The following is a 12,854-nucleotide window of genomic DNA, read 5'->3' on the forward strand; positions in this document are numbered from 1 at the left end:
GGCTTGCATTGTATCTGTGTATTGCTTTAGATAGTTTGAACACCATAACAATGATGGGCTTCCCAACCATGAACAGAAATGTCTTTTCATTTCTCTTCCTTAATTTCTTTCAGCAGTGTTTGCTAGTTTTCAATATACAAATCTTTTTCCACTTTCTTTAAGTTTATTCCTGAGTACTTTATTGTTTTGATGCTATTGCAAATGGGGTTATTTTTTAAGTTTCCTTTTCAGATTTGTCCATTGTTAGCATATAAAATTGCTACTCATTTTTACATCTTAATTTTGTATTCTCCAACTTTGCTGAATTCATTTATTAGTTCTAACAGTTTGTATGTGAGTGCATGTGTGTGTGTGTAAACTTTAGAGTTTTCTACATACACGATCAGGCTATCTGCAAAAAGATAATTTTACTTCTTCCTTTCCAATATGAATGCTTTTTATTTCTTTTTCTTGTTAATTGCTATGGCTAGATCTACAAATGTTATGTTGTATAAAAGTGGTAACAGTGGCATCCCTGCCTTGTTCCTGATCTTAGAGGAAAAGCTTTCAGTTTCTCACCATTGAATATAATGTTAATTCTGGGCTTTTTGTACATGGCCTTTATTATGTGGAGGTAACTTCCTTTTATTCCAAGTGTGTTAAATGTTTTTTATCATGAAAGGATACGGCATTTTGTCAATTTCTTTTTCTGTATCTATAGAGATTATTATGTATACTTTTCATTCATTTTGTTAATGTGATGTATTGCATTGATTAAGATTTTCATATGTTGAAACATTCTTCCATTCAAGTAATAAATCCCACTTGGTCATGATGTATAATCCTTTCATTGTGCTGTTGAATTTGGTTTACAAGTATTTCAGTGAGGATTTTTGTATCAATATTTATCAGGGATATGGATCTGTACTTTTCTTTTCTTGTAGTGTCCTTGTCTGGCTTTGTTATCAGGAAAATGCTAGTCTTATAAAATGAGTTTGAAACTATTCCTTCCTCTTCAATTTTTTGGAAGATTTTGAGAAAGATTGGTGTTAGTTCCCTAAATGTTTGATAGAATTATCCACTGAAGCCATCTGATTATGGTTTTTTATTGTTGTTGTCATTGGGAAGTTTGATGACTGATTCAATCCCCTTACTAGTTATAGGTCTAGTCAGATGTTTTGTTTATTCATGATTTGGTCTTGGTAACTTGTTTGTTTCTAGGAATTTATATATTTCTTCTAGTTTAATCAATTTGTTGGAGTACAATTGTTCATAGTAGTCTGTTACAATTCTTTTTACTTTTTGTTGTTGTTGTTGTGGTTGTGGTTGTTTTTGAGACAGAGTCTTGCTCTGTCGCCCAGGCTGGAGTGCAGTGGCATGATCTCGGCTCACTGCAAGCTCCGCTTCCCGGGTTTACACCACTCTCCTGCCTCAGCCTCCCGAGTAGCTGGGACTACAGGTGCCCGCCAGCACGCCCGGCTAATTTCTTCTTGTATTTTTAGTAGAGATGGGGTTTCACTGTGTTAGCCAGGATAGTCTCTATCTCCGGACTTTGTGATCCGTCCACCTCAGCCTCCCAAAGTGCTGGGATTACAGGCATGAGCCACCACACCCGGCCAATGCTTTTTACTTCTATGCCATCAGTTGTTATGTGTCCTCTGTTATTTCTGATTTTTATTTGATTTTTCTCTACTTATTTCTTAATATAGTTAAGGGTTTGACAATTTTGTTGATCCTTTCAAAAGACTAATGCTTAGTTCCATTGATTTTTTAATTGCTTTTCTATTCTGTATTTTATTAATTTCTGCTTTAGTCTTTCTTATTTTCTTCCTCTTCCTAGCTATGTGTTGATTTCTCCTTTTTCTAGTTTCTTAAGTTGTAAAGTTAGTTCATTGGTTTTAGTCTTTCTTCTTTCTTAGTATAAGCTTTTACAACTTTCAATTTCCTTTTTAGCTCTGTTTTCACTGCATCACATATGTTTTGGTATGTTGTATTTTCATTTTCATCTCTCTCAAGATATTTTCTAAGTTCCCTTCTGGTCATTCTTTTTTATTTTTATTATACTTTAAATTCTAGGGTACATGTGCACATCGCGCAAGTTTGTTACATAGGTATACATGTGCCATGTTGGTTTGCTGGACCCATTAACTTGTCATTTACATTAGGTAATTCTCCTCTTACATGTTTATCACATTTAGACACACATTTGTTTTCTTTTTGTTCCCACAAGTTAAGATGAAAAATCAGATCACTTTTACCTTCTAGGAAAAGTGAAGTGAGAAATATATTTGCTGTTGTGAATGCCACATAGAACCATTGTATAGCCCATTTAAACATTATATTTATATTCTTTCATTGACACTAACCTGAATATGAAAATGAAAGAAATCAAAGTTTGGAAAAACAAATTTTCACAGTAAAATACTACATAAAAAATGAATATGCAAAAATTCCCTATACAATCTCAAGTGAACAAAGAAAAAATACTCTCTCCCCCGGTGTTTCAAACACTAAGAATAATAACTTGGGCAAAACTGCCCTGTATTCTCAGGGTCTGATACAAAGGATGAGCCCAAAATTCAATAAAAATGTGTTGACTGGATAAACTACTAAATCAATGTACAAAATATACATTTCTGAAATGAAAGCTCCTCTGTTATGGAAACCCCTGTGCACATTTCACAATGTAGAACATTTTCATTGTTCAATGATACAAAGAATTTAAGTGAATCATTTAAAATAATGAATAATAAAATGTGTTTCATTATTTTTTAAAATTGATCCATTTCATAATCTCTAGCTTTATATAAACAAGCTAATTTTCTACTAGTGTCATCTAAAGATTATCACGTGATTTGAAGCTGAAATTTATAAATGATGGAAAAATGATGTCACAAGTATTTACAGTTCACATACACATTCTGGGGATTTGATCCAGGGAAGGAAAGCTGTAGGATTATTTGGGGGACAGAGGCTATTATTCCCTACTTTTGGGAATAGTAAATTGTCTGATTCCTATAAACTCGGTGAATTGGAGAGTTTGAATTTTGATATGTGACTCTGTATTTGACACCAGGCTCGTTATTTTCTACTATAACAAAGTAGAGGGCAGATTAGAGATGAAGTCATAAATAGTTAATATAGTGCTAGGCAAAGGATGATATTATGCTGCTCTCGCAACTTGAATCCCCAGATCTACATGCACCTTAAAAAAACTAGAATCCCAGTGGTTTTAGCAGTAAACTAAATGGGCATTATTGACTCTCAGTAAAAGCTGAATGGAAATTTTTGTCATTGTCTATTACAATCCCAGCAAATATGGCCATGATGAAGAAAAATAGCTTCATTCTTGAACACTTTCCAGTAGAAGAAAAAATGAGAAACTAGTACAAACTCCACTTACTAAATAGCTGATTTGCTAAAGCAGACCTCATTCCATTTAAGGACTCAGTATCTATAGGGTCGAGGCAAACTAACTTCTTAGGCAAAAGAAAAGGTACAGCCAGCGTTCAGGACCACTCTGAAAGTTATTTCTTTACTTGATAATATTTTCTAAGCCACATATGTTTATGTGATACTTATTCTAAGGGTTCTCTTAGGATAAACAAACCTAACATATTATAATAGTTATGTTATTATAACTAGTTTAGTTAGTTATGTTATTATAACTAGTATAAATAGTTGTTAGAGTTGTGATTCTCTAACAACTCTGTCCAACAAAATTTCATTGCTTAATATACATCTTTCTCATTGGATTTTCTGGTGTATCACATGAGAAGCACTGATATTGAGTTCATGAAGATACACAAAATATTTGCAAGATCAGTGTTACAAACCTATGGCAAATAGATGAATCTGATTGGGGGACTTCCTGTCCATTTTTGCTAGATCTTAAAGTCTTATCACAATATGTGGCTTTAACCTGCATACCTTTGGGCTGCCATTGACTACCTTATGATTATTGTCTATGTTTGATCCTCAGTTCTTCAGGATGTTTTATAGACTTTGAGAATTCAATGCAAATAGCTTACATTATATGATTTATTTCTAGTAACGTTATTCAACACATCAATATTTATGTCAAGTGCTGAAAAGAAAAAAGTGTTGGCAATATCTGGATGAATACGGCAGCTAGTAAAGTTTACAAATTAGTTTCTCATACTAAGCAAAATTCAAAGCTTCATACACTATGAGAAAAATTTTAAAAAATTATTGATTCATATTTTTAGCAGTTTTGAATGATTAAGTATGTAATTACATTAATATTATTAATGTGTATTTATGTAGATTTTTATTTTGTATATGTAATTTGATAAAACAAAATTTACATGAACGAATTACATTAAAAGATATTCCATAAATATACTTATCAAATTAAGTTAAATGTCAATAACTTTTAAACTTAGATTTTAGTTTAACATTTCTGTCATTGTTTACTTTGAAAAAAAGAGCAAACTTTAAAGTTTTTATCTGTGAAGTAGGGGTATACATAGTATCCATAAATATATATACCAAATCTGTGTTATTAAAATTTCATGAAGATTTCAATTAGAAAAAAATACCATAAAAGGCTTTGAGTGCAGGGGAAAAATAGTCAATGATGAAAAAAATGAAAAACATCTGTAACCACATCTAGAGAGTGCATAAAGAAAGCAAAAACATAGATAGAAAGTAAAACTAGGGCATTTAGAAAATGGAAATTAGTATGTTCACTATTTAAGACCTATGCACAGAGCAAAGTCTTCAGAAAACCTAGAGGCCAAGGTTCAAGTTTACCATCTCAAGTAGCCTAGCAATATTTGCAACATCCCAATGGCCCTGTCCTTTTCTTTACTGATGGCCGTGCTGGTGCTCAGCTACAAATCCATCTGTTCTCTAGGCTGTGATCTGCCTCAGACCCACAGCCTGGGTAATAGGAGGGCCTTGATACTCCTGGCACAAATGGGAAGAATCTCTCCTTTCTCCTGCCTGAAGGACAGACATGATTTTGGATTCCCCCAGGAGGAGTTTGATGGCAACCAGTTGCAGAAGGCTCAAGCCATCTCTGTCTTCCATGAGATGATCCAGCAGACCTTCAATCTCTTCAGCACAAAGGACTCATCTGCTGCTTGGGATGAGACCCTCCTAAACAAATTCTACATTGAACTTTTCCAGCAAATGAATGACCTGGAAGCCTGTGTGATACAGGAGGTTGGGGTGGAAGAGACTCCCCTGATGAATGTGGACTCCATCCTGGCTGTGAGGAAATACTTCCAAAGAATCACTGTTTATCTGATGGAGAAGAAATACAGCCCTTGTGCCTGGGAGGTTGTCAGAGCAGAAATCATGAGATCCCTCTCTTTTTCAACAAACTTGCAAAAAGGATTAAGGAGGAAGGATTGAAAACTGGTTCAACATGGAAATGATCCTCATTGACTAATACATCATGTCACACTTTCATGAGTTCTTCCGTTTCAAAGACTTATTTCTACTATAACCACGATGAGGTGAATCAAAATTTTCAAATGTTTTCAGGAGTGAAAAGAAGCATCATGTTTACCTGTGCAGGCACTAGTCCTTTACAGATGACCATGCTGATGTCTCTGTTCATCTATTTATTTAAATATTTATTTATTTGACTATTTTTAAGATTTAAATTATTTTTATGTAATATCATGAGTAACTTTACATTGTGGTTAATGTAACATACATGTTCTTCATATTTAGCCAATATATTAATTTCCTTTTTCATTAAATTTTTATTATACAAAACTTCTTGTGTTTCTTTATTTTTTAAGATTAAAAGCCAAGCCTGACTGTATAACCTGACTTAAAAATGGATGATTTAATTAAGTTACCTATCATAATTTTATTCAAATTATAGAAAAATATATTTTTCTATACCAGGTTATATGTTGCATTCAGGAAATGAACGTGAAAATAAAAGTACAGTTCTTGGTTTTGTATCTTTGATTTTTGTCAGGAAAGAAGTCTAAAAACAATAATAATGCTGAATTAATATCAGTTATGCTAACTGCTGTAATGTGAGGAAGTAGAAAAAAAAACAATGAATTCCTCTTAGCAGAACATAGATTAAGACATGTCTGGAAATAAAAGTAGAGATATTCTCTATAAACTGACTTTCAACATGAAATTGAAAATGTACATTGCAAGTCAGATATATGAGTTTGCAGTTTCCAAGGAATACGATATCTGGAAGTTCATAACTGGCAATGGAAAGGCCAAAAATGAAGGCTGTCATGTGGGGAGCAAGTGGAGAGGGAAAAAAAAGACTTAAACTGGATTCTGAGGACCTTCCACCATTAAAGTGGGGAAACAGACAAGACACAAAGAAAACAGAGGTGGAATACCTTAACATTAGATGGATGAGAGAGAATGATGATAAAAGTGGATTTAGAAAATAAATGTGCTTAGAAAAACAATCAATAGACTTATGGAAAATGTGAATTAAAACTGAGGACTATAGCAAGAAAATAGATGGGAGAGCAGAGCTTACTGAGAGCTGGATTGATAGAATTAATCAGCAGAAGCCATATTGGGGTGGACAGAAGAGTGAATCAGAAAAGAAAAATCAAGATAACATGTCTAAAAAATTGTGAGAAATCTGCCTTTGCAATGGTGGCAAGTAATAAGGTTGGACCCCCAAAAAATGTGGATTATCTTTTATCTGCATAGTGTTTCCTTTTTTCAAAATATATGTCACTGAATAAATTTCATAAATGTGATGCATTAGTGAATCATATTAATACATTTAATAATTTATAGATTTAAAGCATAAAACGTAAAATTATTTACAATAGTAATTGATCATTATTTCGATTAATACTCTGTTAAATGTCAGTAAAAACTGACACATTTCTTTCATAAAATAAAATGGGAAACTGGAAAAGAGAATCTCTTTCTCAATACTTTAGGAACCGGGAAAGGATTATCTACTTAATAAATGGTGCTGGGAAAACTGGATAGCCATAGGCAGAAAATAGAAACTGGACCCCTTCCTTACACCTTATACAAAAATTAACTCAAGATTGATTAAAGACTTAAATGTAAAACCAAAAACCATAAAAACCCTAGAAGAAAATGTAGGCAATAACATTCAGGACATCGGCATGGGCAAAGGTTTTATGAAGAAATCGCCAAAAGCAACTGCAACAAAAGCTAAAATTGACAAATGGCATCTAATTAGAGAACTTCTGCACAGCAAAAGAAACTATCCATCATCAGAGCGAACAGGCAACCCATAGAATGGGAGAAAATTTTTGCAGTCTACCCAACTGACACAGGTCTAATATCCAGAATGTACAAAGAACTTAAACAAATTTACAAAAACAAAAAGCCCCATCAAAAAGTGGGTGAAAGACATGAACAGACACTTCTCAAAAGTAGACATTTATGTGGCCAATAATCATTAAAAAACTCAACATCACTGATCATTAGAGAAATGCAAATCAAAACCACGATGAAATACCATCTCATGCCACTCAGAACGGCAATTATTAAAGAGTCAAAATCAACAGATGCTGGTGAAGCTGTGGAAAAATAGGAAATCTTTTACACTGTTGGTGGGAATGTAAATTAGTTCAAGCATTGTGGAAGACAGTGTGGCGATTCATCAAGGATCTAGAACCAGAAATACTATTTGACCCAGCAATCCCATTACTGAGTATATACCCAAAGGATTATAAATCATTCTATTATAAAAATACATGCACGTGTATGTTTACTGCAGCACTGTTTACAATAGCAAAGACACAAAACCAACCCAAATGCCCATTAATGATAGACTGGATTTATTGTGCTTAAAACCTAGGTAACGAGTTGATAGGTGAGGCAAACCACCATGGCACACGTATGCCTATGTAACACATCTGCAGGTTCTGCACATGTATCCCGGAACTTAAAGCAAAATTTAAAAAGAAAGAAAGTTGGTGAAAATCAGCAGAAAATACAATATGAACCAAAGAAATTCAGAGAGCAGGAGATGGTTGTGTATAATTGAGGAAAAAAGGAGATTAATAATTATTAAGGAAATCCTAACACAAAATTTACACATCAGATATAAATAACAATAACTTATTTTACATTGAACTTCCATTCTGCTTGTATATATTGTTTTTGGGCAGCCTAAAACAACAGAATTCTGTCATGAATTCTAGAGAGGCTGAAAAATTGTCTCACCTCATTTCAAAGTCCTGCTTATATTCAGTCAGGAAATGGTTGCTTGTATAAATACCTGACAGAGGAGCAGCATCTAGATTGAAGGGCAGAATACACGTATTGATGGTTAACTGATTCTGACACCTGGCACATTCGTTTCCTGGCTCTCAGAATTCCAGAGTACACTCCCATATGAAGTTACTCTCCTAATCTTAAGTAAAGTATACATCTTTGCTGGTTCTGAGAGCTGACACACTTTCCCCTTTCCTCCCTGCTTTTCTGTATCCCATTTTTCACTCCCATATCACATTAGTTTCCTTCCTCTTCCTCTAGAATGCGCACTGTGCTCTCTTCTTCACTCATCATTAGCCTGCACTGCCTCTTCTTAGAGCTGTTTTCAGTTCTCTTGTGGGTTTTACCCATCACTTTCCCCTTAAGAGTACAAAATCACAAATTAAAGCAGAAGGTCAGTGAAAGTTCTAGGTTTTTCAGAAGCTGTCTTTTATAAAACACTCTTTTTGCTTTCTTATGATGAATATTTCTCTAAAACACGGAATGTGGCTGTTACAATGACATAACAGTAGCTTAGCAAAAAAGGAAATAAAAGGCAGGTTCTATTTTACTGAGTCTATTACAACATTTACAGGGAAAGAGAGCTCCCAACTTGTCAAAGTGCACCAAGACAGCAGCCAAGTCTGTGGAGAGCAGGCTGTGAATGCAGAAGTAGGCCTCCTGGCAGGAGATTTATCTTCATAGCTAAAAAGAGGCTCTTCCCAAGAAAGAACTATCATGGTACTTGAATTAGCCCATTTCCCTAACTTCCGTATCTTGGTGAGAGAACATACTCCCAGCTTCAGGCAGGACTTGTCGTCTTGGGGTAATGGACAGCTATGGGGAAAGAGAAAGGGTCAGGATGTGTCCCTTTCCTCCAGTCTGCCCAGCCTCCCCTCAGCCTCCTAACTTATCCCTTCCTCTATGGATTGTGCTAGACTAGGAATTAGAACAGCCTACCAATCTCAGAGTAGAACTTCAAGCGAATTTTACTTTTGGTCTCTCTATCAAGGTTGTGGTAGTTTTCATAGATGATATCCTGAAATATATTTTCCAAGTTGTTTGCCTTCTCCCTGCCTCTTTGAAGGATGCAAGTGATTCCTAGATTTGGCCTCTTTATAAAGTCCCCTATTTCTTGGAGGTTTTGTTCATTGCTCTTCATTCTTTTTTCTTTATTTTTGTCTGACTGTCTTATTTCAGAGAGCCAGTCTTCAAGTCCTGAAATTCTGTCCTCAGCTGGGTCTATTCCGCTGTTAATACTTGTGACTGCATTGTGAAATTCCTGTAGTGTGTACATCTACTAGGTCCGTTAGGTTCTTTTTCACACTGGCTATTTTGTCTGTCATCTCCTCTATCCTTTGATTGTGATTCTTAGTTTCCTTGGTTTAGGTTTTACCATTTTCCTGAATCTCAATGAAATTCCTTTCTGTCCATATTCTGAATTATATTTCTGTCATTTTAGCTAGCTCAGTTTGGTTAAGAACCCTTGTTGGAGAACTAGTGTGATTATTTGGAGGACATAAGATACTCTGTCCATTTGAGTTACCGGAGTTCTTGCATTGGTTCTTTCTCATCTCTGCATATGGGAGTGTAGCTTGAGTTCAATCAATAAATAGACTTCAGTTCAGGATGTGTTCACAGGGCTGCAGCTTTGTGCAGACTCTTTATTTGTAGCTGACTTGTCTTTGGTTTAATGAGGGTATGTTAGTGAGATTTTTAGTTTGAAGCTTTGGGCATGACCTAGTAGGTGGCTCTTAGGTGTAGTGGTCAGTTGTCAGGCTCTTGCTCAGTCATGTGGCTCCCCCATATTTCCTCACGTTTGCAGCCGTGCTCCTTCTCAATGCTATGAAAGTGTGGGCTCCTCTCCCACTTGAGTGCTGACTGTAGCTTGTATCTTGGCACTCCCAGGCTGCACACAACAGCTCTGACGTGATCTCAGGGTTAATGTTTTCTCCCCAACTTGGAGGCATCGAAGGAAGGGACCTTGGTAGTAGTGTTAACTGAGGGTCTTTTGCTTGTCTCCTGGGGGCTCCACCCCAGAGATGCAGGTGAGCAATCACTCAGTGCAATCAGTGTGGGATGTGAGTGTCTGTGCTGTGGGCCCAAGCCAGGGGTTCCCTGACTGGTGATGTGAGGGGTGGGTGGTTGACCAATGGGAGACAGACTGGTCTCCTCTCTTGGGTTGACTGCAGCTTGTTGGAGGTATGGATAAGGCACTTGGGGTCTCTGCTGCTTCATTAGTTCCAAGGTAGCTGGGGTAGTGCCACTGTAGAGGCAGTGATAGACAGGCTTTCTGTTGCCCCTGGAGTCTCCACCTCCAAGAAATGTGAAGCCATGTCAATGGCAGTGTTTAGCCAGAGGGGTGGGTGGCTGCACTGCTGGTGTACGCTTGGGGATTCACTTCTTGGGAAACAGGAGGTAGAAATCTTACCAGAAGGAGAGACTGTTCTCCTTACCATATGGTAACTGCAGTGTGCTGTAAGTTCAGGTTGACTGCGGCATGCTGTAAGCTTGTAAACAAAGAGCTTCAGACTCTTTGTTTCTTCCCCAGACCCAAGGCAGCAGGGATAAAACTGCTGCTGTGGCAGTGGCAGAGGTAGCATGGCTCTGGGAGCCTCTCCCCAGGTAAACTCTAGGCAACTACCAGTGGATATGCTCCTCCATGGGTAGGGTGACTGTTTTGCAGTCATGGGCTGGGGGCCTTGCCTCCTGAAGAATAGGGATGGGGCTTCTCAGGGAAGAGGGGCTGGATTCCTCTTCGTATGGTGGCTACGACACGCTGGAGGTGCCATTGTAGTGACTAGGCCCTTTGTTCCTTCCCCAGCCAGAGGGCTGCTGGGGCTGTCCCACTGCAACGGTAGTGGTGGATGGGTTGTGGGTTGACTGTGGGATTTCTTCCTTGGAGAAATGCTGGACTGCCTGATATAGGTGATGAGGCAGGGGAAGGGTGCCTGTGCTGGAGTCTCTGGTCAGGTGGCCCTGCCCATTGTGGAGAGGTGACAACCAGGAACTGTGTGGAGAACAGTGTGGCCACTCTTCTGTGAGGTAGTTGCTCTGTTGGGGATCTGGACAAGCCGCTTTTCCCTACAGACCCTCCAGAGCCTGGAGACAGCAAGGGCAATAGCTGTGAGACAGGAAAGAGGGCAACCCACCCTTCTCACTGGGAGCCCTGTTCCAGGGAGTTACAGAGCTGCTATTGTCTCAATAGCCCCAGCTGGTGGCTGCAGACCCAGGCCTGGCAGAACCACCCAGTGAGGAGATAGGGGATCACGGACCCACATAACACACAGTCTGGCCACTTTTTCATAGGGCTGCTGCAATATGCTGGGGTCCTATCCAGACCATAGTCACCTCACATTTTTCAGTACCTGAAGATATCAACAGGGAAGGCTATGAAACAATGAAGATGAGGGCCTGCCCCTCCCTCTGGGAGCTCTGTTCCAGAGAGGTACAACTTGTTGCCTCCTGCAACATACCTGCAGGAGGTGGCTGGAGACCCAGTTGTGATATCACACCCACTGAGGAGAAACAGCATCAGGGACTCAGGTGAAAAAACAGTCTGGCCACTTTTTGGTAGAGCAGCTGTGCTGTGCTGGGGGTCTGCTACCACCACCAGCACAAAAGAATGGCATTTGCAAGAATGGCTAAGGCTGCTAAACAGCAACAATGGCAATCTACACTTCGCTTTGGGAGTGCCATCCCAGGAACATTCGAAACTGCTGTCCCCCAGAAAACAGTGGTGGAGGTGACTGGAGATCCCAGCGTGGAGATTCCACCTAGTGAAAAGAAACAGAATTTGGGATCCACGTGAATAAGCAGTCTGACTGCTTCTCTGTAGAGCTGCTGGGCTGTGCTGGGTGGCTGCTCCAGTCCCTAGCTGCCTTGGACTCCCTAGAACCCAAAAGCTCCAATAGCCAAGGCTGTGAAACAGCAAAGATGGCAGCCCACATGCCGCTGGGAGCTCCATGTCAGGGAGGCATGAGGCTGCTTCCAGTGGCTGGCTGGATTCCCAAGCCAGTGGGTCTTACCCTGAGACAGGCCATGGAAGGTGGGCCTGCCACTTGTCACTGCTCAGCCCCATGGATGAAACCCCTTTCCTAGGGGTATGTACAGGGGTCTAGCCTCCTGCTTGGCTGGAGTTATAGCTTCTTTTGTGGGGAAGCCTGGGTATCTAAGGCTCCAGGTTCCCCACGCATGCCTGAACAGCTGCTCCATTGAAACCCTACATAGCCCTGCATGTCAGAATGAAGGCCCTGGTAGAGTGGGTTCACTAGGAGATCTCCTGACCCGAGGATTGCAAAGATCTGTGGGAGCGTGGGTCCCCAGGGCTGCTCAATTACTCACCACTTCCCTGGGCAGGAGAGTCTCCCCTGGCTCTGTGTCACTCCTGGCAGGGCAGTCATCCTGCCTTGCTTTGCTCTGTTCTCCATGGGTCAAGATGTTTTCTGGAGTCCCAGTGTGTGTACCCGGATGTTTCAGTTGAAGGTGCTGTATTTACTTGCCCCTTCCATTTCTCTCTGTGAGAGTGGCACACACTAGCAGCTTCTAGGTGGCCATCTTGGCCAACCCTGAAAACTATTCGTTTCCAACTATAAGCCATGAATAAAAAGAATGCCTTGAGAGAACCTGGAGTCCAAGGTTCATCCAGACCCCAGCTCAGCTAGGCC

At 39.0% G+C, this 12,854-nt stretch overlaps 1 protein-coding gene across 1 annotated transcript; it reads left to right on the plus strand.

The window, feature by feature from the left end:
- The first annotated feature begins 4,785 nt into the window (after positions 1-4,785).
- On the plus strand, positions 4,786-5,726 carry LOC129044063 (interferon alpha-16). Its single transcript, XM_054501611.1, has one exon. It carries the CDS (start codon positions 4,792-4,794, stop codon positions 5,359-5,361), a length of 570 nt encoding a protein of 189 aa, XP_054357586.1. The 5' UTR covers positions 4,786-4,791; the 3' UTR covers positions 5,362-5,726.
- The last annotated feature ends 7,128 nt before the right edge of the window (positions 5,727-12,854 follow it).

This window comes from Pongo pygmaeus, chromosome 13 (genome assembly GCF_028885625.2).
Source record: "Pongo pygmaeus isolate AG05252 chromosome 13, NHGRI_mPonPyg2-v2.0_pri, whole genome shotgun sequence".
Lineage (NCBI taxonomy): Eukaryota > Metazoa > Chordata > Mammalia > Primates > Hominidae > Pongo > Pongo pygmaeus.